We start from the raw sequence: 22,573 nt of genomic DNA, 5'->3' as shown, positions 1-22,573 counted from the left end.
TTCGCAGGTAGACATCTAGATGTCTTGTTCTGCAGACTCCTTCTCACTATATGGTAGCTAACGTCTCTATTTTCTAGACCATATAGGAATTATGCAGGCTCTGTATTTTAGAAGACAAAGGAGTTTATGGTTGATGTGTAAACAGCTAACCTTGTCTAATTTTCTCTTGCAATCAATGTATACCGAAACTTTGGGTTGAGGGGGTTAGTCAGTCCACAGTCTTACTGACTAGTATACAAGTTGCTTATATCATAGGTGTGCTTTGACGTCTTGGGAAAACTGTCTCTCTTCTCAAAGGACTTCCAGAACAAGGCTTTGCTTAATTTTCCTCACATAAAAATGAGTCCTCTGATGCCACCACCCCATGAGGATGCGTTACCTGGAATTTGGCTCCTCCATCACCATCACCCTGGCCTCCCACATGGCGTCCCTAGGTAATGACTTCTTTTCGCTGATCCAGAAGACAGGGACTCCTGGTGACATGCTACAAAAGCAAGGGGCCTTTCCTTTTGTTATGTTCTTCCTCTCTCCCAAACCTGCAATAGTCTCTATCAATCAGAGGTCTTCTTGGTACAGCCTGAGTGACCAGAATACTCCACTGCTGCTTTCTCCCTTTTGCCCAAATGGGAACCTGAAATCCTTGGAGGAAGAGCTGAACCAAATATCATCTGTTGGTTTTTCACTTCTCTTGACTTACCAGGACTATGTAGATGACATTTTCTTCCACAGGTCTGCCCACCTTTTATACGTATATCCCTTTTCTAGGAAAGTCATCTTATTCCATGGTCCTAAGACAGATAAGAACCCCTGAGGGACTGTTTCCTTCTCTTTGTCCTGGTCATTTTTTTATTTGATCACTTGCACATTGTATGCAGTAAAGTATGAAATTTATTTTTGTTGGAATCTTCCTACTGTGATAAAATGCTTACACCCAGTTCAGTGTCAGTTAATGACAGGCCATTTATAAATTAATTAAAGTGTTGAAAAGGATAATTTATACTTAGGCTAAATAGGTCTAAGAATATGTTTTAGACTTTTTAAGGTTGCTGTACATATTTCACCTGAGAAGAAAAGACTTCCTCTGTTTTTTTCCACATTAGGTCAACTCTTCTTTCGAAAGGTTAATCTTTCTATGACTTTGACTTTGCATAAAGAGGAATTCTGAATAAATTTGTGTTCTTGCTCAGGTATTTCTCTGCAGGCCTGCCATGTTTTGGGGACCTCTTCAAGGGCATTAAGTTATCAGACAGCCAAGGGGAATGTTAGTTTTCTCAGTTGAGATACGGAGTTTCTGCTTCTGTTCTAATTCCGGTAAACCTTAAATCATATATCACCATCAGAACCAGCCCCCTTTGGTTCTGTAGCCACAACTCCTGACATCTGAATGATGGTGAGATGCTAAAGAGAGGTTTTACTTTCATTTAGAAAGTAGGGAGTTATGTGCTAGCCTGAGGGAGGTATACAAACCAATTACTTGGGTGGAAAGCTTGTCAATGACTTTTTGTTTTCTACAGACTGTTCCCAGCTGTATAATGTTGGCTTTTGTGGTCAGGGGAAGATAGCCACAGACCTCAGATATTTTGGGAAGACTCTACATCAATTTTATGTTTGTAGGGAGCCGTGACATAACGAGCTACCATGAACAGCACTAGGGCTGCTGTGAACTCCCAGCCAGCTGGCTGCAAGGTGGCCGAGCCAGCTCGTCTTCCCAGCAGCCCACGTAACATTTGTGTGCCAGGAAGGACAGTTCGTTAGCTCAACAGGCAGCACGGTCAAGGGGATGGGACAAGGGACCACGTCACTTCTTAGCATTACCTTCTTCTGTGACCTCACTCTCTTTCTAACTTGTCTTAAATTTTAGCCATCAAGTTTTGGTTATTTGCATTTTTGCAAACTTGGGTGCTGAGAGGTAGGCACCTACCCCCCTCCCCCACACAATGTTCTGCAAACTCCATGGGCCACTTCTCACAAGACAGCCTTTCATTCCTGCGCGTCATTCTTCATCTCTGTAGAACAGGGTAATGATGTTTAAATATCACGTAGATGAGGATCTGGCAACGAAGCAGTTCATCTATATGTATAAATCCAGAATCTCGCTGAAATTAAAACTATTGGAAAACTTTCGTTCCCAGCGCTTTTGTTGGTGTGCTGACCAAATGTTTACTGTAAGAGTTTCCCAAACGTTGGTCACCAGACAGAGCTCCTGGCAGGGCAGGAAAAGCACGCACACAAACCTCTGCATTTTTCATACTTTAGTCTTACACTTCGTGGAGCAACGGCAGCTTCCACGGCTTCAGGAGGAAACACCAACATCTGACCATGTCTGGATGAATGCAAATATGAATAGAAACGTCATAGGTGAAAACAGTGTCCTGGTACTTCTGTTTTGTATTCTGGTACTGAAAAAAGTTAACGGTCGAAGAGCGAACCTTTGTCCAAAGAGGTAAAGTTGATTATGAAGGTGGATATAGATGACTTTGGCAATGAGAGACAGAACAGGAGAAGAGAGGAGACCGAGCTGTTCACTGTCCCATTTCTATCGCTTCTGTTTTCTCCTTCTACCGCTGCCTTCTCAGCAGCTCTTTTCTACTACCGCCTCGTCATCTTTTCCTTCATTTATTCATGCTCTCTGTCCCATCACTTCCAACACCTTCCCATATCCACACAGTCCAGCAGAGCATCTAAAGGGGAGAGGGGGAACATGGGCATCAGCTTCCAGCTCTTCCGGTGCCACCGCTGCCGTGCACGGGTGCAACCGCTGTGAGCTTGCTTGGTGGGCGCAGCCGTCCCACAGAGGCCAGAGCTGGGGGGACACACACGGGTGAAAGGGCAGTGCTCCCTGGGTGGGACTATGGAGAGCAGTGCATGGCACTGCTCAGGAGCTGGTCCGTCAGCCTGGCGACCTGTCAACTCGGCGGTGCAGCCGGTGCTTTGTGGGGTTATTTTAGCATTGCCTCCGTCAGTACTTGCGGCGCTTGGGAACCCCAGTCATGGCCCAGGACTCCACTGTGCGTGGTGCCATCCTAACATGAAACGGACGGCGCTCGCCTCTGCTGGGGCAATCCCCAAACCTCACCAGAACACTGTTTAGGTCTGACGCTAGCAGAAACACCATTTCCAGGTTGATTTACGTGGCTGAGCGTCGTGTTCTTTGAGACCACGGCACGCCCGAGACGGGGCAAAAGCCAGGCTTCGGGGTGGGCCAGATTTCAGGGGTCAGGACACTTCATGGCGGGGGAGGCGGAGGGGGAGGGGATGTCATGCAGGGGTCCGTGCTCAGCGGCCTGCGGCGCTTTGCCCCGCGGGGCAGCTTCGGGGCAGCCCGCCTGTCCTCCCCGCGGGCGGGGCCGTGCCGGGCCGTGCCGGGCCGGGCCGCACGTGGGTACGTGACGGCAACCGGGGCCGGCGGGGCTCGGCGGCTCCTCCTCCCCCGGCGCCCGCCGGCGACTGGGCGCCGAGGCTGCGGCGGGCGGCGCGGAGCGGCGCGGGGCGGGGGGTGCTGCCTCCTGCGCGGCGGTGCGGGGCGCAGCGGCAAGCCGGGGCCGGGAGGCGAGCGGCCCGCGCGGGCGAGGGCGGGCGGCGTCGCGGGGCGGCGGCGGCGGCGGCGGCGGCGGGGGCTGCGGGGCATCGGCGGGGGCTGCGGGCGGGGTCCGCGCCCGCGGCCGGCAGCGGTCTCTGCGCCTCAGCCGGGCTTCGCCGGGTGCTGGTGGTGCGCTCTCCCGCCGCGGGGCTGCACAATGGCAGTCGTTCAGTAGGATGGATCCTGCCGTGGCTTTTGTTCTGCAGATCCACCCATCCTCTTAGCAGTCAAGTACCAGGCTATGGTTTTCTCTCTGGGGATCTTTCTTCCGCGTTTTGCCGGTGTCTCTGATGAGGTTTTGGCCTCGGCTGGGATTTCACTACCTTACTTTTCGTTTGGCTTCATGCTGAAAAAAGGGATTTCTTTTATTTTCTCTCCACGCTCTTGGTTATAATCCAATGTTGATCTAGGGGGAATAACCATTCAGCCTGGCTGAAAAAAAAGCATCCGTTGAAAAGTCTCAAAGAAATATACCACGTGAGGAAAAAAAACTGGGAGAAGATCGGAATATAATCATTGTTTCTATGATAAAACTGGTGCCCCTCTTCAGGAGAACTGGTCTCAATTTATTATTATGCAACCACAAGGATCTCTTCTTTCTCAGGGTGTATAAGCTGCTGGATTGCTTTTCGCCCAAATCAATGTGGTTTCTTTGGAACATTTTCAGCAAAGGATCGCATATGCTGCAGTGTCTTTGTGGCAAGAGTCTTAAGAAAAACAAGAACCAAACTGGTAAGCAATCCATTGCACTGCGTTGTTTTTCTTTTATGCTACCCTGTCTGTTGCTCGCCGAGGTAGATCTGCAATCCTGCTGAGGGGAGAAGGGGGAAATAGAACGAGGCCAGCACGGACATGCATGTGCATACGTGTATGAATAAGCAAGGAGCGGTTTGGATTAGCTTCAGCCACTGTCACCACGGAAAAGGAAAAAAAAAAAATCAAAGGCGACCCTAGCCCAGCCTGCATTTCCTAGTTTCTATGTGCTATTTCCAAGGAGGAAACTTTTATATCGCTACCCTTTTTGAGGGGAAGCCGGTAGAGCCCCCCCCCCACCCCCGCTCCCGTCCCCGATGCGAGCCCCCCCGTGCACACCCCCAGTCAGTTTTGGGAAGAGGAGCCCGCTCTCGCGTGCTGGTGTGAGCCGGCGCTGCCTGCGGTGGGTGAGCGTGCCGGGGCTGAGGTCCTGCACAGCACTTTCTGATTAGCTTGCAATATGTCACCCCCCCACACCCACCCACCCACCCACCCACCCGCCTCGCTCGGCTTTCTGAAGTCAAGCCCGACACCCCACGCCCCCGGCCTGGGGAGCTCCCCCCTTATCACTCACCCCCCGGGACTCCAGGCCGGGAAGGTGGAGGGGGGTGAGGAGAGGGGGTGGACACTTTCTTGGGGCTTGTGCCCAGACGGTAACTCAGCCAGCGATGCCGAGCGGCAGCAGCAGCAGCACCGCCTGGGTGGCTGCGTCTCCTCCACCTCTCCCTGCCGGGATGACCCCTCTCTGCACACGCCGGTGTCTCTGCGTGCGTCTCCATGTCTGCCTGGCAGCCAGGATCATGCGCTTCGGTTCAGCCCGGCTCCGAGGGGGAAACTTGCAGTACATTACATAAGAAATGCAAATGCAGGTGCTCTGGGCCGCCCGGTCCCGGGGGGGTCACGCTGCTGCTGTTGCATCCCTCTTGCTCGGGGCGGCCGTGCGGCCAAGCCCGCGGCTTGGCGAGCAAGGTGGGCGAGAAGGGATGCTCGGCGGGCGGGGGAGCCGGGAGCTTTTCAGGGGAAATATCGGCCTTCCCTGTCCCCCTCACACCGGGCTCTGGTCCCCCCCCGCCGCCGTGCTCGCTCCCCTCGGCCGGCAGGTTGTCTGCAAGCACTTGGGTGCCTGGGGAGGTGAGAGCCGCCGGAGCCCGGGCTGTGAGGGGAGGGATGCCGTGTGTGCGCGCTGGTGTGTGTGTGCCGGCTGCCCTGCAGTGGCAGCTCCCGAGCAGGAGGCTCCTGACGCTGGCACTGCAGTGTAGTAGATCATAGGCTCTCGGTGCCTCTCTGACACCCCAACATCAACAAGCAGCAGCCCTGGCAGCCCGCACCCCTCTCCGACCCGGCAGCCGGGGTGCCGGCTCCTGCTTTGCCCAGCTCAGGGCCGGTGCAGAGAGTCGAGATGGGCACCTCGGCGATTTTTTCTCTCCCCAACTCGCTCCCGTTTGCCAGCTCGTCTCGCCCCTTTCCTCCCCGCCGCTGCCGCTGCAGCAAAGAGCAGCCACTTCTCAGCATACCAAAGAGGCCGAAATGCCCCGCCGGAGGCTGCGCTCAGCCTCCCGCAAAGTGCCCTTTGCTTCACTCGCCCCTTGGCGCTGCAGCAAGCCGCCTCCCCCGGCCGGGGGCAACTTCCAAGCCGTGTGCCCCCCGGGCCGGGATGGAGCGGGCAGGGGCAGGGCAGCCGGCCACCTTCTCGCAGCCCCTGGGGACGCCCCCTCTCCCTCTGCCCGGGCCGCGCATACAGGGGCCGTGACCGCAGGGGGAGAGCAGAGCCGCGGCGCGGCTCTGCCTGCCCTGCCCGCTGCCCTGCCCGCTGCCCTGCCCGCTGCTGCCTCCGACCGCCCCGGGGGAGAGCCGGCTCCAGGGCCGTGGTGCTCTGGGCGAGAGGGATGCTCCGGAGGAAGGGCTTGCGGGTGTGTGTGTGTGTGTGGTTTCTAGACCTTTCAGTTTGCATACCGGGGGGGGGGGAGGCGTATAACCCCCCCCACCCCCCTACCCCCCTTTCCTCCACCAAAGGCCCGTGTCCTTTCCTTGCGGAGGGGAGGCTGGTAAGGAAACGGCCCCTGAAGCCGAGACGTGTCCCTCGGAGTGCCAGGGGCCGCAGCACACCTTTCCCCCTCCCCAGGGACTTTGCCGCACTTAGCCCCTCTGCACGGGACGAGTGGGTTTTGGTGGCAGGAGTGGCACTGCACCCCGCCGCCACTGCCACCCTGCCTGGGGAGGGCTGAGCCGGCCCAAGGGGTGCCGGGGGGGGGGGGGGGCGCAGGGAGGGAGCCGGTCTGAGCAAGCGAGGCGGACTGGGGGGGCAGGAGCCCGGGGGGCGGGCTAGGGGGGTCACTGCCCCCCACTGCCGCGGGTGCCAGGGGGGCACAGGGCGGTCGGAGAGCTGAGCGCGGAGGTGGGGGCTTGCGGTGGCCGTCCCCGCCGGCCAGGTCCGTGGTCTCGCTCTCCGCCCCGCACAATTTGCGCCGCTCTGCTCCGGTCCGACGTGATGCCGGAGGAGGAGCCGGGACGCCGAGGCCAGCCGAGCCGCATGCCCTGTCCTGACATCCCGTTCCCGGGAGCGCTGAACTGCGGCTGTCTGGGGAGGCTAAAAATCCTCTTGGCCGGATTAGGTGCTAGCTCGGTCACAGGCGCTGTTGCTCTGGGGGCAGATCATCTCCGTCTAGGCTCGGGTCGCCCGCGGGAGAGCAGGGAGCCGGTGCCGTGATGCCCTGCCTCGCCCGGTGCCCCGGCGAACCGAGCCGTGGGGCTCCCCCGCTGCGGGCAGCTCCGCCCGCGGGAGCCGGAGAGCCCCGTCCCCGCTGCAGCACCACCCCCCCACCCCCCCCCAGCCCTCCCCCGGCCCCCTCTGCCCGCCAAACTTTTCAGGAGCTACTGGGCTTTTTGGTCTCAAAAGGCACCACACGAGCGAGCAGCTGCCGCTGGTCCAACCATGCGGAAAATCAAGCAGGTTAGGCAGCTAACGCCGGCTGTAATTTCAGTTTATTTAGCTATTTTCGTGATCCCTGCTGCACTTTTTTTTGTCCCTTTCAACAGCAGGTCTTTTTCCAGAAACGAGACTGGGTGGCTCGTTTCCAGATGTTCTCTGTGTTGTGCTTCCTCTCCACCGCTGGCTGCAGCCCTCCCCTCTGTGCGATGACCTCCTCCCGGGGCTCCCCTGGCATCCCCGGTGGCCCCAGCTGGCCCCGCCGGGCTTGCTGGCACCAAGCAGAGCTCTAGAGCAAGGGGCGAGCAGGGCAGGGAGGGATGGGGTGTCCGGTGGGGTGTGTGCAAGTCTCTGGCAGGGTTGCGTCAGGAGGCTTTGGTTTATCCATCATAGAAATGCAGCTGGCTGAAATCCCTTTGTTTCAAATTTGATATCCCGGAAAGAGGAGCTGCCTTTGATTGCTACAATTGTTTACCTCTTTACAGTTCTTCATAAGGAGAACAACTTTGAGAATCAATAGGTATGGCTTTGCTTGCACCAATTGATTTTTTTTGAGTGTTCCTGAGTTTAATAGTACAAAAAGTAATGAAGCCCCACATATCTGCAACGTCCTGTCCAGCATGAAAATATTTGCAATGTGTTAGGTTCCCTGGGCCTTACTTGCTTTTGTAATTATTTCCATCTAACTCTGCCCTTCCAACTTGTCATACACACAGAGAGGACTTCACAAAGTGTGAGACAAAAGAGACTTTTTCTCGCAAAGAGTTAAAAGTTGCTCGAAACCATAAGGCCTGAGCCAGGGCTTGTAATGATACGATGCCATCCTGGTGGCTTCCCCCAGCCCAAAGATCTAAACTGGGTATGTTCATTTAGGGGATGGCTAAGTGATGAGGAGGATTTGGGGCTTGAGGGGAAATGGGGAAGGAGAGTATCTCTGGGTGTTTTTTGAAGCAGATACAGCAAGTGAATAGATTTTTTTAGCAAATGACAGCTGTTAGGGTGCTCACGGGAGATGAGTTAGTTGGCTGGAGTACCAGATGCCCCCATGGCAGGAACTGCTATCACATTTCCCTCCTGGTGGCAACCCAGCAGACAGCGGATGGATCAGGTTTCCTCTCCGTTTACCTCCAAGGAGGGGCATCTCTCCAACTCAGTCAGGGATGTTGACAGGAGAGTGGATGGAAATTGGCATTACTATAAATATGTTGCTGTTAGACAGATTTGGTTTCTGTTAATATCAATCCCATATCAATCTCAAACACAAAGCCTATTTAGAAAGAAGAGCATCTGAAATGCAGGTTGTGGCTGAACTGGGATCTCTGCATAGTCCCTTGTTAAACTCCTTCTCCGTAAAATAGTCAGACTGTTCTTTCATGGTCGCTTATCATTTTGAAAAAGTTTCTAAGCACAGCCATGCGAGACTGAATCTGTTTGAAGCAGAAGCTTGGGTCCTGCCCATAAAATATATAGTGTGTCTTTATCTGAATTCTAAGTAAATTGCACCCCCCTGCTGCCTTCCTTACTCACAGAAGACAAACCTCCCACCAAAAGACGAAGGGTATTTTGCCTCAGGAAGAGCTGCAGGATCTGGTCCTTGAAGTTTCTTTCACATAGCAGCTCTGACTGCCTAAATACCATAGTTCCTGTACTGTTAATTGAGACACGGCGTGTTTCTCTTGCTCAAATGTAAAATTGCCTATTTACATGTACCTCACCTACTGAAGTTTTATCCTCTATGGAATACATTTCCTGAATTTATACAAATTTAATTATTCTTGATCAAATTAAATTGCATATTCTACTTGTTAAGGGGTGAAATTTATGCCTGCTCATGCATCTCCCTACTGTGATAAAATGCTTGCACCTAATTCAATGTCTGCTAATGATAGGCCATTTATAAATTAATTCAAATATACAAAGGATGACATAGGAAAATATGAAAAATGTATTTACAGATATCATTGGTTTAAATATTTATGTGTATGCAGTTTTCATTTGAGTGTGATGTTTATTCTACTTACCTGCTTTGATTATGTTAAATATATTCATTTTGAGCTAAAATTCCTGTTGACTTCAAATTTAGATAAGGAGTGATTTAGACATTCAGAATTTGTGCCTTTGCAAAGATTTGCGTCCAGTAAATGCCTGTAAAAGTAGAATCTGGAGAGGAGAGAGTTTTTTGAACCTGGAAACCAGTTTTTCAAGAGGACTTCATAAAACTAAAGAAATAGGAAGCAGGGCATTACACTGACTCTGGGGTGGTATTTCGTAGTTGGTGGGGTCACTACTGAGGTTTTTGTATAATCACTCAACATGTAGGATGAAACACTGCGAGTCTAGAATGTGGCTGGATAAATGAAGTGGCTATGTGCAGATTAAACTCTGCTGAATATTTATAGACGTTTGCCAAATGTGCCCGTGAGCACCGAGTCCTGCTGGAGCAGGTTTCATTCACTCGAGGATGACCTTGTTACTTCCGGAGCAGTGATTCGTTTCTATACCTAGTTCTGTTTCAGATGGCTTTTGTGATTTTGGACACACGGTTACTTCCTTATGCCTTGCTTTCCTGCTTGTTAAAAATCGCAGGCGACGTCTGAACATTGCACAAGTGTGCTGTTGGTCCTTTTGTTTGCTTTTTGCATTTCAGTGAATGATAGCTTTTCAAAGACAAATTACTAGTTTACTGAACAACTTACTGAGTAACAAAACATTGAATGATCTTAAAATTTTGCAATCTCTGTTGTGAAAAACATTGCTGTGGTGTAGCATAAGGCTTAACATATAATTAATGTACCTGAGAGCTACTTGCCACTGTACAGAAAGACTGTATACAGTAGAAAAACAGTGCACCTGGAAATAAACTTTGCAGGGCTGGGGCCATGTTTAGTTCAGAAATAACTCATTTCTTGCACAGTGTGTTTCTACTGTCAGAACAAACGAAGCAACTGGGAAGAAAATCTTTTTATTGGAGACCATGTGATAAAGTGCTCAAAGGATTATATTTATCTTCAGACTGGCTATTAAAAAAATTATTTATCATGTTCTCAAAGTGGATCCTTAGAGGTTCTGAGCCACTCAGAAGTACTGAAAATTCTAATTGCAAAGGCAACTGATGGTGTTTGGCACCATGATGGACTGAACTCTCTGCAAGCAAAATGTGATGTATTCATTTTGGTATACTCTGCAGCAAAGGTAAATAGTGTGTGAATAACTAACAAAGTTGTTATCAAATCAGGAGCACGCTGCCTTTGAAGAGGATCTTTTTGAGGGCAAAACCTCAAAAATCATTAAGTGAAAGGCTTTTAATGGGTAAATGGAATGCTGGTTTTGTGTGCCTGTAGCATACTCTGTTAGAAGCACTCACATTGAATAGTAGCAAGGAAAGTAAATAGTTGCTGATGAGACAGCATTGAGAAGTCAGAATAATAATATCAGTAGTAAAATCCCATGCACAAGTCAGAATAATAACACCTTCTGCAGTAAAATTCAATGCACTAGTTTAGGTAACGTACTGTGTTGAACATAAGCAACATCTTAATAGTTTGAGAGTTAATATTGGATGGTTGTGTGGGTCAAATGACAATAAATGACAGTTGCTGGCGGAAATTGATGGTGTAATTTTAATGTTCATATTTTGTGTTTTCACTCTGACACCTGCTTATTTTACTTTTGACTGGAAACAGCATGAGGAATTGCACTGAACAAGTCTAACATTTGCACACTGAAGGTAGTATCTTGAAAATTACTTGGCTTCATCATTTTGTGGCACTAAAATTAACCTTGTCCCATCAGACAGTAGAATCGAACCAAGGTTAAACATTTTAATTCCATTGGAATTGTTTTGGCTTTTGCTCTCAGGCAGTGATACAAATAAGCTGTAATGCGCTATGAAAAATTTGTTTTAAGGAGATTCCAGAACGGTGTGTATTTCACTGAGCTGATAGGGGAATAGACTTTACTGTTCTCTGAAAATTCATCATGTCATCCATGGTTTTTTCATGCATCTTTGTCATTTGGAAAGATAAGAACATAGTGAGGATACAGAATGTGCGGGACTCGCACCTTAGCTCTTGAACATGTTCTGTTTCCAGCTCTGGGCATCAGGTGGTGTAAGAAAAATATAAGACATGGGGCAAATCTAGATTTCATCCTTTCCCTAATCTATCCTCTCAGTTTTCATCTGTCACTAGACTGCCTTAAATCAGAGCTTTTATTCAGGCCACTGCATGTAGTAGCTTCTGAAGGAGCTATACACCTTAACTTGTCAAACAGCATTTCTATTTTGGGCATCAAAAACTTTGCATGGCAGCAAGCTCTACGTAACCACGTGCTGCGTGGAAAGAGTGTGGAGGGGTTTGTGCTTTCAGTGGGTACTCCTTGGTTCTCCTCCTGTTGAAAAACAGAGGCTAACGCTGCTATTCCTGCTCCGTGTTTGTGATTACTGATTGCAAGGAGCTTTTCAGGGGTGAGCATCTCATCTGTAAGGTGAAGAGCACTTCCTTCATGGTACCTTCTCCTTCCTTGAACTGTCAGAAAATACTCAGCATTTCTATTATCTCAGTCCCTGTGCAGTATAACTTGCCTTTGGTGAGGATGTAGGATGGCTCTGGCTTTGGAGGACAAAGATGAGGCAGCAGCTGACACATCCCTTTGCAGGCTCTGCTTCTGTCCAGCTAAAAGGAGTTAATTCCTATGGATTTTCTAGGCCTATGGGATAAGGAAGTATCTCCTGCAAAGGGCATGTTTTCACAAAAAGTCCTTTCTTTTGAGGGAAGAAGCGGGATATTGCTCCCTTGAACAAGCTTTTAAAGAATTAAGCTCTAGTGTGACTGAAAACTAGAATCTTGTACCAGTGTTGAATGGTTTGAACAGGAGAGAGAGCTTGCATATAAAACCAAAGACTTCTGTTTACATATAAATCTCTTGGTTCTCACCAATGCTGGCAAAGGAAATATACAGGAATTTCATTGCCCTTTAATGAGGTTCGAGCTGAAAATGTTAATTTAAAGAAGACAAGTTTGCCAGACTTGTTACTCTTTCAGTAAATGTATTTCTAAGCATGTCCTGCTACATTTAAACAAAACGTCCAGATTAAACAGTTCCCCGTTCACGCTTCTCATTAGAGAAGTGCATTATGGAGCATTACTATTGCCTAGTAGTTTCTACACACATCACTCATTGCTAATATCGGTACATTTATTGACACTGAATGAGATGAGCAGGAACTACCAGTGCAAAACATAGTGGAAAATATAGAAAAAGATGTGGAAAGATTGTAGAGTAGGGAAATGCTTAGAAAATCAATTAAATCATTAGTATAGTAGTATCTTATAAAATAGAGTATCCTATCAGGAATATCTTAATAAGGGTTAAATTAATAGTAGTGCTTATTAATTCATAGTGCTCATAATATGAAAAAACACTTTACAGTTCTGATTTTCTTGCAACTAGAAATTGCAAGTCGAACCCAGACTGCTAATAGTCCCTGAGAAACCGAACCTAAATGTGATTTAGGCAGATTATCCCACTAGGACATCAACCCAAGATCTCAGATGTGAATTAACTTCAGGATGTCTAAAACCCAGGTGCAATTTTGTGGTTTGGACTCTTTCAACTTTCACTAAAATCCATGTTTTAAAATAGAATTAACAGGTGGATTAAAATTTCTAAAGCCTTGTGCCCCTGAGACATTTCCTCCTAGCTCCTTGCCATTATAAATCTTTTTTTATGTTTGTCCCCATGTGAAGGAGACTTTCTGCCTCAAAAAAGAGAGTTATACAGACTTTCAGTACTGACATTTGCTAGTCTCCTGGCTTTCCTCAGACCTGTTTTATCTCTGTGAATATGACCTTGACCTGCCCCAAACAGTGTCGCCTCCATTATAGCCTCTCACACCTCTTTCAGTTCTTTCACCTGCTGCTTGTGCAGGCATCTCACCTTTTTGCTTTGGGTTAGGGTCTCTGAGGAAAATTGGTGCTTAATTATATTTCTTGCAGGTATTTTTAAGTTCTCACCACCACTTTGAATAATTAGCTAGTTGTAGTAAGCAGAACGACTGTACCCGTTATTACTGATGTAATAGATATTTATGATGGATGAAGGGTAGGCTGATGGAATATCCTTTGTTTTATTGGGCATGAGCTGTATGAATGATTGGTTTCCCACTTTCTGCTAATTTACAGTAGCAGAACAGTAGCGGAAGTACCTAAATGCAGAGGCAGTAAAGCAGCTGTGATTGATCAGGAAAAGACAGTAAAATCAGCAAGAGGATTCAGAAGACCTAAGAACAAATGTAATCCCTTTCATTTTTTTTGAGGATTGTTTGAGGATATTACTTGCTTAGGATAAAATGCTTTATGTGGGATTCTGCTGTTAAAGCAGGACTCCTCAGCTTCCAGGGAAGTTTTCTGGATAATATTGCTGAGCAATCCTTACTTGACCTGGTAGGGAATTCGTTCCAGCTCCTGGCTTTGCCTGCTCACATGAGTGCTACGTGTCTCCTTGAAGCTTGTGGCCGTGGTACCCTGCTGAAGAGTTCCCAGAGAACTGCAAAACCTGTGTGGATGCAAGACATGCCCCATATGTCCATACCTTCAGCAGGGTACAGACAGAGCAAACTTGTGGTTTGGATCTTGCTCACCTTTGATTCGCCTTGTTCACCTTTGATTGAGTTCACTTTTGATAGTCTAGTTTTGAGACATTATTGTATGAGAGTATTATAACATGCCACTTCAGTGCAACATGCTCTAGGGTTCCTGCTGACCAGGAACATTTGTGGCAAAACCAGTGACTGTATGTATTATTAAACCCTGTGTTCTGAAGTGTTGAGCTCTGCCTACTTGCACCAAGTTTTGAAGCACGTCAGAGATAAATTCTCTTACCTTTGAAACTTGTAGCATGGACTCTTCTTCCATGGAACAGGGCACCTAAAAGCAGTACGAGATTGTTTTACAGCAAATACGTCATTATGTAGTGTTTGTATTGAAGACCCACATTTTTTGAAGGAGGCCTTGTTTTGTTTCAGAACTGGACTTTAAACCCTGATAATGTTTGTGGAGTTGTAAAAGTGTAAGAGAAAAAAAATAAAGCTGTTGTAGTTTCCTAGGTAATAATACATGTCTGGGTAAAATCAATTAGTTTACTCATGGTAGGAGGAATGTGCACCCAAGTAGTGGGAATAGAGTCATTGTGATTTTGTGTTCTAGTGTCTTTCCTCATTTCAGTTTGTCTTTGCAGTTTATAAGAGGTGATGTATCATCTGGGGTGTTACTGACGTGAAGTGGAGATGAGTTCTGTGATTTGTGGGCCACAGAAGATATTCTCTCCTCATGGAAGGTTTTCAGTGAAAGTATATCTTAGAAGACATTGGCTTTCTTAGCACTTCAACATCACACATGTTGATTTTGACCATTGCCATACACCACTGAGGAAAACACAATCTAAGGGGTTCCTCAAGATACCCAAGTAAATATGGTGCTTTCAATTAAAAAAAAAAAAAGTCTTTAAGCACAATGAGAAAAAATAATTGAACCTAAGGATATGCAGGTGAATAACATGGTAATTTAACTGTAGGGCTACTTAGTTTCATGGCCTCTTAGATGCTGGATGAGAATGATTTTATTCCAGTTGTGCCAGCTGCCATCAGGATGAAGGCGGAGGCAGCAGTTTAGGACCTTATAACCAAAGCAGAAGTAAGCTGTAAGTTGTGCAGGCTATGTTAAAATCTTTTAATAAAATATCAGGAGAAACAGTAACATGAGGGTTCATTATGTTGGCTGAGGCCCATTTTCCTTGGCTTTCAGTGGCTGGCTGGAGTGACTATGGTCTAAGCTGGCTGCCAAAAAGAATACCTGCTAATCGATTTAAGATGGAAGATGAGGAAAAGATAAATACTAAGCCCGTGTAGTCATATATATAGGTTAAGAATTTGGGGGTGGAACTTGATGAAGTTTGAACAAAAGTAAGTCAGAATGCCATGTTAGTACATTAGGTGAGATTTTTTTCAAGTGCTGTGTGGATGATACATGAATAGTGTGGGATGCTCTCTCTCCCACTTATTCTCAGAGGGAGATGAAAAACCAGAATGACAAAAGAAATTATGAAGTAAATAATAAAGGGATTAAAGGAATCTGTAGTCATTTAGACAGGTTAGTGATAGAGAGTCTTACAGGCAAGCAGAATTTAGAAATTGTTTAAGCTACTTATCAATCGAAGAGCAAATAGATCTGAAATTTAAGGACACTTTAATGGAAAACATCTATTTCTAGAAGTGTTTCTTTCCCAAGGACACCTAAGAGAGTTACATTTGAGAGTCTAGCTTCTCTCAATTTATTCCATTTACAGCTATCTTGCTAAAGGTGAGATACCCTTGTAAATGTTGCTTTGCTTTTATAAATGAAGGTGCTCCCACACTCTCGTGAGTCTACCAGCTGTCATTGCACAGCTCCGAAGAAGTGGCCTCCAGGGTGACCTTAGGCTGAGCGTCCGGTGCCTCCTGCCTGCCTGCCAGCTGTTGAGCGGGTGGTCTGCAAGCCGTCTGCGTGAGCACGCCTGGCAGCCCTTTGCTGTTTCGGACCTGCACGGGCATGTGGAGTCCTACGTGTGCTCCAGCTGCCTGGGCTAACACCTGCAGGCTCACCTGCAGGAGAGATGGCACACGAGTCTACTCACGAGGGTGGCCCTCAAGCTAAACTGAAACAGTCAGTGTAGTTGCCACAGTGACTGCATGTGAGAGGAAATGTATTATTCCCTCCCCGCCTCCACCCAAAATTGATTTACAACACAACTTTTAAAATGCAATGTATGTGCTTCTATGGCTCTTAAGCTTTGTAAATCTTTGTATCGGACACCATGCACTGGGCGGTATAAACTATAGAGGTATTGAACACTGGAAGCATTTAAATAGCTTTTGTCTCTATCAGGAGGTTTCAAAGGCATTTCTGCACACTTGCAAGCATTAGGCACTGTGAAAGAGGGTAGTATAGGTTCAGTATTAATCTGTATTTTTCTTTCAATAGCTCATTAAGTCCACAGTCAAATAGGCCAAGAATGTTAGGTGCCATTCAGACCTAGTAGATCACCATAAAACTGCGTCAAGAAGCTTATACTGGCATCTTAAAGTAACTTCAAAGGGAGAGCCTCTTCTTCTCATTAACAGATGGCGAGTAAGAATTGTGAGTAAGAACTGTCCAGCTTCAGTTTGGCGTTGATATCCTTCCCTCACCTTAAACTCCTCCTAGTTGTTCAGGAACCTAAGGCTGAATTTATATTGCTTAATTAAAAAGGGCCACAGACTGATTCAAGTCCAAATGGCTCTGGCTGGCTCATGTCCACATTACTTGCAGTTACCACCCTCCCTAGCAGATTTGGCTTGGAGAGAGCTAGCTGAAGTGGTCCAAAACCTCCTGGGACTTAAGGAACAAGTGTGGGTGACCAGGGGTCTAGCACTTCTTTTATTTAGCAGTATGAGCACAGCCAAAGAGGATCAGAAAACCCCTTTCACCTCCACTAAGGAAAGACAGGGCAAGCTCTGCTTGCAGGGTGATTTACTTGTGCCCCCAGCCTCAGTGTGGGAACGCACCTGGACTAATAACAGCATATGACACCATCCCAGCCAGGCAAAGAGGATAGTAGAGCTTCAGTAGAAGGGATGAATCACAGCTTCGTCCTTTCAGGAAGGAGCACCTAGAAAGGGGCTTCCCATGGGCTCTTGGTTAACCCTGTGAAAAGCTGGTGGAGGAAAGAGACCAGAGTACCCGGCTTTGGAGTAAGTCTGGCAGCTGAGCAGCAGAGACCCGAGTCTGCAAGGAATGAATCATAATGAATTTCTGAAGAGGGCAAACCGGACAGGAAGGGAGGCTCAGTCTTGCTGGGGAAAGCAACAGATTTCCCCTTTCTCCTCTCTCTGACAAGAAGATGCAGCTCCAGAGTAAGGAAGAGCTGAAGGACAGGAGGTTTCCTCTGTCTCTAAATGAAACTTTTTTCTTCCAGTTCACTGACTTGTACTTGCTTTCCTCCCCACTGACCTTACTAGGGATCACCCCTGCATTTGTGTGAGCATGTGCAATGAAACTGGTCAACACTAGCTGTCATCTAAGTAACCTGGTTTTTTACTGCACACCCATCTTCTATTTGCTAAGCTATATGGACACCGACCTGAGTTGCTGCTGTACATGCTTCTTGATCTTCCTTTAATTAAAGGGTATATATTTCTCCCCACATGAGTACCAGTCCCTCTCCTCCCTTATATAGTTGTGAGGAGCACAAATAAAGAAACATTTTTACTGATTATTTATGCTTTCAGTATTTTGGCAGGCTAAATATAGTCATGGTCTGTGAATTAAAAGGTTCTGGCTTATAGTCTGACAGTATGCTCCAGTATATTTGTGTGTATTTTGCCTATATTAATGAAAATTAGAAATCATAAAGCAGTTTGGGTTTGGTTTGTTGTTGGTGGTTTGTTTTTTTAGTTTTAGGGAAAATAAGTTTATAGCACTTGGAATCCCTTGATTCTTTTCTCTGAGGATGCAAAGGGTATGTTTACTTTTGCATTGAATGCTAAATATGAAAAGGTTGAATTTAAGCAGTGGATTCTCCTCTTTTCCTGAATTCCCTGAAAACCCCTTAAGGTATCTGTTCCTTTACAAATTAAAAACCTGAAGAAACCCAAGTATCATTACTTAATCTGGGAGTAAGAAGGGTGTTGCGTTTAACAAGAACAGAGATTTTTATGTTTTCGTTGCCTACAATAAAGCCAACTGTGAAAAGCTCTGATGATGGGACATAGTTTCGTGTTGCCGTAAAATAAAGCATAGTGGGGGGGCTGTGTTCAGCATGTGGGCTTATTATGAAGAGCTGGGATTTCTGAAACCGCTCTAACCACTCTGTAAATTTGGAAGTCAAGTCAAATCTTCTAAGCCGGTAAAGTCTTTTTAGCAACAGAGGAGTAAAAGACTTTCAGTATAAATACTTCTCAATTTATTAGGTATCTCAGAAACTGTTTCTTCAGTTAGTAGCACGTTAATGTAACATGTCTAGGACCTTTCACATGGCATGGCAATTAAGCCAACTTGGGCCAGACTAACTGCATTGATATTCTTTCCAAGAGTGAAAATATCTTTTCTTCATTCCCCCTTCCAGGTGGGGAAATTAAATTTTTTGGTGTCCCCTTATTTACAGTGTCTTTCTTTTTGGCGTGCTACCTGAAAGCACCAGCTTTAATACTTCTTCTGGAAGTTCCTTGCTATTGGCTTTATGCTGCAGTGCTCTATTGTCAGATTAGGTCATCAAAGACCTCCAAAGAAGGGTTTTACAGGAGGATAAAGGGAACATGCTCTCCATGGCCAGAGCATGGGACCATTCTTATGATGGAAGTGATCTTTGCCCTCAGAGGAAAAGGAGGGAGAGATTTTTTGGCCTTGGCACACTGCTTTGGGTTTTTAAAATCTAGCTAAATTTAAATACTCAAATCCTTTCTTGCTAATCCACCACTCCTTGGTCTCTGTAAGAAGAGGCCCCTGTTTCTGTGGAAGACAATAGTTTTCTTGTACAGATTAAATGGTTCTGTGCTTAATCTACTATTACTTGAATAATTCTTACAGCATCAGCCTCAGTCTGCTCCATCTTCTCGTCTATTTTAACTTACAGTGACTAATTTGCAGAACAAGCATGTCTTCCCCAGTTTGCATTTAAGGGCATTAACGTATAATGAAACTAATCTAGGTCTACAGAAACCAAATAGAACAAGCAGCAAATGAACAGTTGAGACAGAACAACTTCCCCCCATGCGGACACAGTCCTCTTGGGTTTTCCTTCTAAAGAGAATTGAGCTTTTTCTCAGAATCCCAAAGTTCTTGTTTTTTTCATTGCTCTATTAGGTACAGGCAACAGTGGAAACCAGAAGAAACTGGAGGTTACACAAATAGATTTCAGAAGTCTCAATATGTCTTCAGTGAAGGACCTCAAAGCAAATTTATAAAATGAAACGCTGAGTTGGCAGGAATTTCTGATCCTTTTGAAAAATACTTTTAAAAAAAGGAATATCAGAGAATGAAAGTTCAAACTGCAAACACTGCAGTATACAAACTAGTAAGCGGGTCACCTGGTAGTCTCCTTGCCCCTGATACATGGCACTAATATTTTCTCCCTGAGGGGGATGTGCAACAACAGTATCCTAAGTCCCTGACAGAGTACTATCTTTTTTTTTTTAATTCTTTTTTTAATCCAGTACAGAAAGATCTGGCTAGTGTAGAAATATGTGGCATCGGTAGACATTAGCAGTACTTTTCAAAGAATAGCACTAAAAATATTAATTCTTTGAAGGTTAGATATAATAGTGAGTTTATAAAGCTGCTGAAAGAGCACTGGTGGGATGGCCAGTATGTAACATGCTGCCCAATGGACTGCAGTACACTCAACTAATTATGAAACAAAGGTCCATCACCGAAACAAAATGTAAAAATTCTTGCTTTAAGTTCAGTGCTGTTTGACTTAGGAGGGCAGTTAAGCCAGAAAGCTCCGTGATACTAAACCCAGTGTTTGTGGTACCCTTGGTGAGTGCCTAAGCCTTTTGAACTGAGAATACACTGAGACAGTCAGGCGGCTGAGGTAGTGATGCAGTGTTTTCTGGAGGGTTTATAGGAACCAATTATATGCAATTTGTTTAAATTAGTGGTAAGCAGTTCTACATTAACAATTGTCTTAGTGCTAATAAGTAGGTGTGTCTGGAGTCATGCTCAAGTCGTACCTGCGCTTCAAGAGGAGCCAGATCTTTCATCACACCCAATGCTTTAATTCTGAAAGGATGGAGCTGAAGCTTTTTCGCTTAGATATTTTTACAAGCTCATTTTACATCAGTGTGCATTTGCATTCCTGTCTTCTTTTTTGTGTTTTGTTCATAACTGGGCAAACTGTTACCACGCTATTTTCAAGGTCAAAAATTAGCCGTTGGTCCTACATATCCTGTAATAGCCCTGTTAAAAGACACCATTTCTGTTATAATATTCCACGGCTGATGACTGGGTGGACTGCTCTTGCCCCTAGATGCATAGTTACCTAATTAATGATTATCCCATTACAGAGCTCTTTAACCTGTATTTCCTCTTCTTAGCCCACAGAGGATATGGGCATGGGAAAATTACTTTTGCCAGTGCCATGGCTTCTACTCAATCCCTCTGCTTATTCCCCTCCTTCCTCCTTCAGCTCTCTCTCCCCATCTTCCTTTCAGACAAATTTGTCAGAGAAAGAGTGAAAATCCTGCTTTACAGCACCCAGCGGAGAAATTTTTCCACCTGGGGATGGGATTTAGACCAAGGCTTTCTCACCACTCTCTCCACTTTTGTGGGTACAATACAAAGCTCCTGTCAGTCCACATCCTTTGCTGCGGCGCAGGGCCTCGGCAGCACTGTCTGTTTCCGTGTATTTTAAATCCTGACGGATTTTAAAAAGCCTGAGAGCTAGGACATCTCTGCTGTGCTCCGTAAGAGATCCCATGGTCTTTCTCCTACAGTTCCCTTCAGTGATGAGAGGAAGTATCCAGTGCCTGCCTTCAATGCCATAGTGACAATTACCATCATCCTTGGAGCGTGGCGGGTGGCCCCACAACCTGATGAGGTTCAGCGTGGCCCTGCTACCTGATGAGGTTCAGCTTGGCGAAGCTGTTTCATAATGGAAGAAACCTTTGCTTCAGGAGTGAAGAGATTTTGAACTTTGGGTTTATGGTACTGTGGGGCAAATACTGCCCTTCTGAGAACAAGCTCTGCTCAGAACAAATTAGGGTGGATTCAAATAACAGATGGGAAGGGAAAAGGCTTCTGAAATTTCTCTAGAGAGAGCACAAGCTCTGCTCACTGTAGCATCCAGCCTGTGTGCAGAGGGATTTGCGTGAGTGGAGTAGAGGGAGGAAAGAACAAAGCCAGTAAATCCACTGGTACCCAGATGTCCCTCAAATGAGCTTTGGGTTTTGTGGCTGAGATATCAAAATTTTTGGGTCTTATTACTAAAAGTTCTTCTGTTCTACAGAAGGTGAAAAAAGAAAGGTAGTTTTAATTTTATTATAGAGAGCCTTCCTGCACTTCCATGTACTATACTGACAGTATTCACTGTGTACTCCTCTCCCTTCCTGCTCTTCCAGGCTCATGGATACTATGAGTCTGTTAATATTTACAAAATGACCTTTATTTTGATTCTTCTTCATCATGCAGCAGACATTTCAGCTGTGTCCACTCGACTTTGCTCCATTTTTGGCAATACTCTAATGAGGATTTAAGAAGATAATGTCTAAACAGGAGCCAAGTAGTCATATTTATGATGGATGTACAAAGACCTGAAAAAACACTTACAGGTCAATTTTGGTTACTGCCCTGATATCTCATAGTTTGGCATGTACAAAGAAGCATGAAGGATTTTTCAGTGGATGCCAGTTCTATTAGATTTTGGGTTTTTGCAGGCAATTTTTGGTTTAAAAGGTCTAGTGATAATTTGAGAGAGAAATAGGTTAATACACATTATACAAATTCCCATTCTGCTGTTAACAGATCACAAAATGTTCTTAAAGGTAGAGTGTAATGTTAATGGTGGGATCGGGCTCATGGTTTAGTTGTCATGTCTTGGAATATCAGTTGTCTTTTACAAAAAAACCCCTTTTTGTTTGGAGCATTCAACCCCAGCCCAAAGATCTTTTCAGTAAGGGGAAACGCTGCCCTTGGCTTGGATGAAAGTTGGAGAGAAAATTTCCCTATGCTTATTTAATAAATGGGATCTATTCAGTTAGCAACAATGTAAAATGGAAGATGCAACTGGCCTGTTTGGTTTTTAGGGGTAATATTAACATTCAGTTTCTTAACCAACCTTTCCCAACTGTATAGTTTTACCAATGCCTTTCAGTATTTTGATAGGTTTGATGAAGAGCTCAATCATTCAAAAATTGTATCAATTCAGCAATAGCAGGCTCAAGGCCATGTCTATGTCTCAGCCTTTACCTAAGTGAAGATGCTAACCTTTGATTATGTTACAAGGATCAGTAGCAAAAAGCAAGTACAAATTTGCTGTCTTTAAGATTAATTGTTCCTGCAAATGATCGAGTTGCTTTATTTATCCTTCAGAAACCAAGAAATTATTATTTCTGAGTATATTTCCTCCCACCTTCTTTTTTCTTTGCTCTTGGAAACTGGAACAAAAGTGTTGCAGATTGTCTTTCCTCCCGCTCTACAGGTTCGGACTCTTCCTACCTGTTATTGTACCTCAAGAGGCCTAGATAAGGACTGATTTTACTGTATCAAGTGACTCATAATACAGCAGGTTCATACAGAGCTGCA

General features: G+C 46.0%; 1 protein-coding gene across 2 annotated transcripts in view; it reads left to right on the top strand.

The window, feature by feature from the left end:
- Positions 1–4,104: 4,104 nt before the first annotated feature.
- Positions 4,105–22,573, top strand: part of FGF14 (fibroblast growth factor 14) — a 424,503-nt gene continuing 406,034 nt past the window's right edge. For both annotated transcript variants that reach the window (XM_050903181.1, XM_050903161.1), the window contains exon 1: positions 4,105–4,312. In XM_050903181.1, coding sequence (XP_050759138.1) covers positions 4,105–4,312 — 208 coding nt within the window. The remainder of the gene's footprint in view (positions 4,313–22,573) is intronic.

This window comes from Gymnogyps californianus, chromosome 1 (assembly GCF_018139145.2).
Source record: "Gymnogyps californianus isolate 813 chromosome 1, ASM1813914v2, whole genome shotgun sequence".
NCBI lineage: Eukaryota > Metazoa > Chordata > Aves > Accipitriformes > Cathartidae > Gymnogyps > Gymnogyps californianus.
This window is presented reverse-complemented; position numbering and strand designations above follow the sequence as displayed.